Source organism: Myotis lucifugus, unplaced genomic scaffold (assembly GCF_000147115.1).
Source record: "Myotis lucifugus unplaced genomic scaffold, Myoluc2.0 scaffold_315, whole genome shotgun sequence".
NCBI classification, from domain to species: Eukaryota; Metazoa; Chordata; class Mammalia; order Chiroptera; family Vespertilionidae; genus Myotis; species Myotis lucifugus.
In genome coordinates this window covers 903271-906629 of record NW_005871363.1, presented here as the reverse complement: position 1 = coordinate 906629, position 3359 = coordinate 903271, and the positions used below count along the sequence as shown (strand labels likewise).

Here is a 3359-nt window from a genome sequence, read left to right as displayed (position 1 = left end):
GTCTGGTCTCCAAAAGTGTTTCTTAGCTTGAGGGCCAGCAGTCAGCCAGCAGGTGCCTCTCTGAGGGCCCTGGAAGGTGTGTTCCATCCACTCACAGGGACCCTTCCGGCTCAGTGACACCAAGGATCGTCACGCGGGGTCATCTTATGTCTTTTTCACTCATTGCCTTTCCTTCAATTGCTTTATTATCTGTGTTTTTCAACTGCATTCATTATAATGATCTCAAATTACCCTTTTATGTCAGTAATTTGACTTTCAGTAGTCGTCTATTTGGTTGCTTGCCTATCCTAATTGATTTATTAGTTCTTTAAAGATGTGGTTGCATTTGTAGTTTGTCTCCTTACATTTGCAATCTCCTAATTCATCTGATTCTATTGTTTATTTTTTATATTGATATTATGTTATTTTTTCTTCATTTTTCTTTTAAAAAAAAAAAGCGTTATGTGTCTACAGCACGAAACAAATTAGAAAAATTCCCTAGGATTCCTGGAGCCGTTTTCCTCCGGGCGGGTACTTGTCTAGCCTGGGCACGCCCTGCTGCCCACAACCTTTGGCTGTGAAGGGTTTCATTAGGGAATATGGTGACATGGGGCTTGAGGACTAGATGCTGGTGCCGGGTCGGCATTCATTTCCTGATGTGGGTGGCTTTGTTGTGGTTATGCACAGGACTATCCTCCGATTGATTTGGGAGGATGGACATCAGTTTGCAAAATTACTCTAAATGGTTCAAGACATTCCTTTACCAGTGGTTCTCAACCTTCTGGCCCTTTAAATACATTTATGGTTGTGACCCAACCATAAAATTATTTTCGTTGCTACTTCCTAACTGTAATGTTGCTACTGTTATGAATCGTCATGTAAATATCTGATATGCAGGATGGTCTTAGGCGACCCCTGTGAAAGGGTCGTTCGACTGCCAAAGGGGTCGCGACCCACAGGTTGAGAACCGCTGCTTTGCACTGTTCTCGCAGTGCTCTCTGTGTGTCTGAGACCCTTTCAGAGTACGTGCCCTTCATTACGTGTGTGTTGACCTGACATCCCCCGGGGCCTGGGGCCTCGCTGAGAGCAGGTGCGGTTCTCACCCGGCGGTTCTCCTTTCTTCCTCCAGGTGACGGTCCTTTCAGCCGCCCCGTCTTCACGCAGGAGCCCCAGGACGTCACGTTCCCTGTGGCTTCGTCACAATCGGAAGTCACCCTGAGCTGTGCCGCCAACGGTTACCCTCCGCCCCATTACAGGTAAGTCCTGCCTCTTGGCACCTCGCGTTTCCTCTTTGTCTCGAGGTAAAACATGCCCAGAAGAAAGGGCTCAGAGCGCCCTCAGTGCTGTGTGGGCTCCGGGGGTTTTGACGCGGGTGTCCCGCTGTGGCCAAGGCTCCAGGACGACTCCTTGTTCCCTGAGTTTCCCACTCTCCAGGCAGCAGTGCCCCGCCCTCCCGGCAGCCACTACTCGGACTCTGTTTATTGATCAGATTTGCTTAGGAAGAGTTACTCTTTGAGACTGTTGCCACGGAAGTGTCGTGTTTGAGGGTAGAAATGAAAGAAAAGGTGCGGACGGGCCGGTTCCTTCCGGGACGAACGATCGCTCGCACCTCGGCCTGTGAGGGATGGACGGAAGGAAGGAAGGAAGGGAGGGAGGGAGTGTGTGAGGGAGGGAGGGAGGGAGGGAGGGAGGGAGGGAGGGAGGGAACATAGAAGGACAGAAAATAAGAGGAGGATTAAAGAAAAAGACAGGAAGGAAAGGAAGAGATGTTTCCTAAATTGGAGAGACCACAGAGCTGGCCCATTCTGTGCTCCCCTCCCAGGGCGAGGCTACTGCCTCCATTGCCCGACACACAATGGTGATGAAGACGGTAAAGTTTCCCCTCAAAGCAGTTAATCAAGATGGAAACTTCACTGTAGCTGATACATTCCTGTGACCCCACGGCTGGGCCCCATCAACCCAAGAGCACTGTTTTTGGAGAATGTCTAAAAGACAGCTATGCGCCTTCTGAGGCAGCACAACACTTTCATTCTGGGCAAAGACGAGAAACCGTTGTTGTTTCTCACATATAACCTGTGAACAATGGGGAGGAGGGGTCAGTAATGATTTTGTTTTTATAAGGTTGCAGGGAAGGCAGAATTTGATCCTCATTGTGGATGGAATTCACAAATATTAAAGTATATGCACGTATATAGTCTGCTTGTGTAAATAATAATGATATTTGGTTGGTGAGAATTGCATATGCAGAGTGGATATAGGAAAAGACAGAATAAATATTAGTATGACTCTTGTAACATTGGGTTTGAAAAACATTTTTCAAAAATCATAATTTTTATCGGGGAAGTTGAATAAACACACACAGAAAGTAATGATTTCAGCCCATTAGGGCAAAATAAACTGTTTTTGCCTACTTTTGATGTTGCATTAAAAATGCCATATTTATATGTATAACTACTTTGATCTTAAAATTATGTAGATTAATTACCTAAATGACTCAACTGCACAAAGATAAAGAAAGACAACTGTCGTTTATATTTTTTGAGCTAATTTCTGCATCTTTTTTTTCAACAACAAAAGAGCTGAAAGGTGATGTCTAGTCACGTAATTCTCATACACTGCCCCAGGCTGCCTGTCCTTGCACCCCCAAAACAATGAGCTCAGCTGTAGGTGAAAAGTCACTCACTTAACAAATGGATTTTTTATTGTTGGTTGATTTTTTTCAATAATGAGCTGTCTTATTTAATTTAACATGTGGTTAAATTTATAAATATCTGACTAACACATTTTTCGTTTCACCTAATACTTAAAGTTGTAATTTTATTTTTGAGAGCTAATTTGATTGCTCATAAGAGTTGGTAGAGTTTGTTAAAGAAGGAAAAGAATATGTGAATCCCTATAAGATGAGTCCCTATTGGCTAAGTACAAGAAGCAATCTATCCACCAATCAATCAGCTACTTATATAAGATATCTATTAGTTTACAACAGGCAGAAAAAATATAAAACAATGGCTCTCAAGATAATTCACCAATTAGTTTCATCAATAAAGAAATACACAGAATGAAGAGACTAAAAATCCCAGGATTGTTAAATGGCTTTTGTTTCTAGGATACTTGTAACTTAGGAGGCTAAAGACAGGCAATTTAGTTCCAACCCCATAACCTGGTTGGCCCATCTCTAATATTATAGCATAAACCACTAGTAGGCAAGAGGCTTTGAAAGGAGGGAGGAAAGAAGGGATTCGGAGTGCTGAAATGTCAGGCTCCAACCCAAATTCCTTGGTAATAAAGCAAAGGGCAGAGGTGTCTCAGATAACGCCCACTGGCAACAGAACGTGAAGCTGTTTCAATCTGACCCTTTCTAACTTAAATGTTATAGCAAC

At 43.7% G+C, this 3359-nt stretch overlaps 1 protein-coding gene across 1 annotated transcript in view; it reads left to right on the top strand.

The window, feature by feature from the left end:
- Positions 1-604: 604 nt before the first annotated feature.
- The window catches only part of LOC102424654 (contactin-6), a 98847-nt gene continuing 96092 nt past the window's right edge, over positions 605-3359 (top strand). The window contains exons 1-2 of the mRNA XM_014465922.2: positions 605-617; positions 1109-1235. Coding sequence (XP_014321408.2) covers positions 605-617; positions 1109-1235 — 140 coding nt within the window. The remainder of the gene's footprint in view (positions 618-1108; positions 1236-3359) is intronic.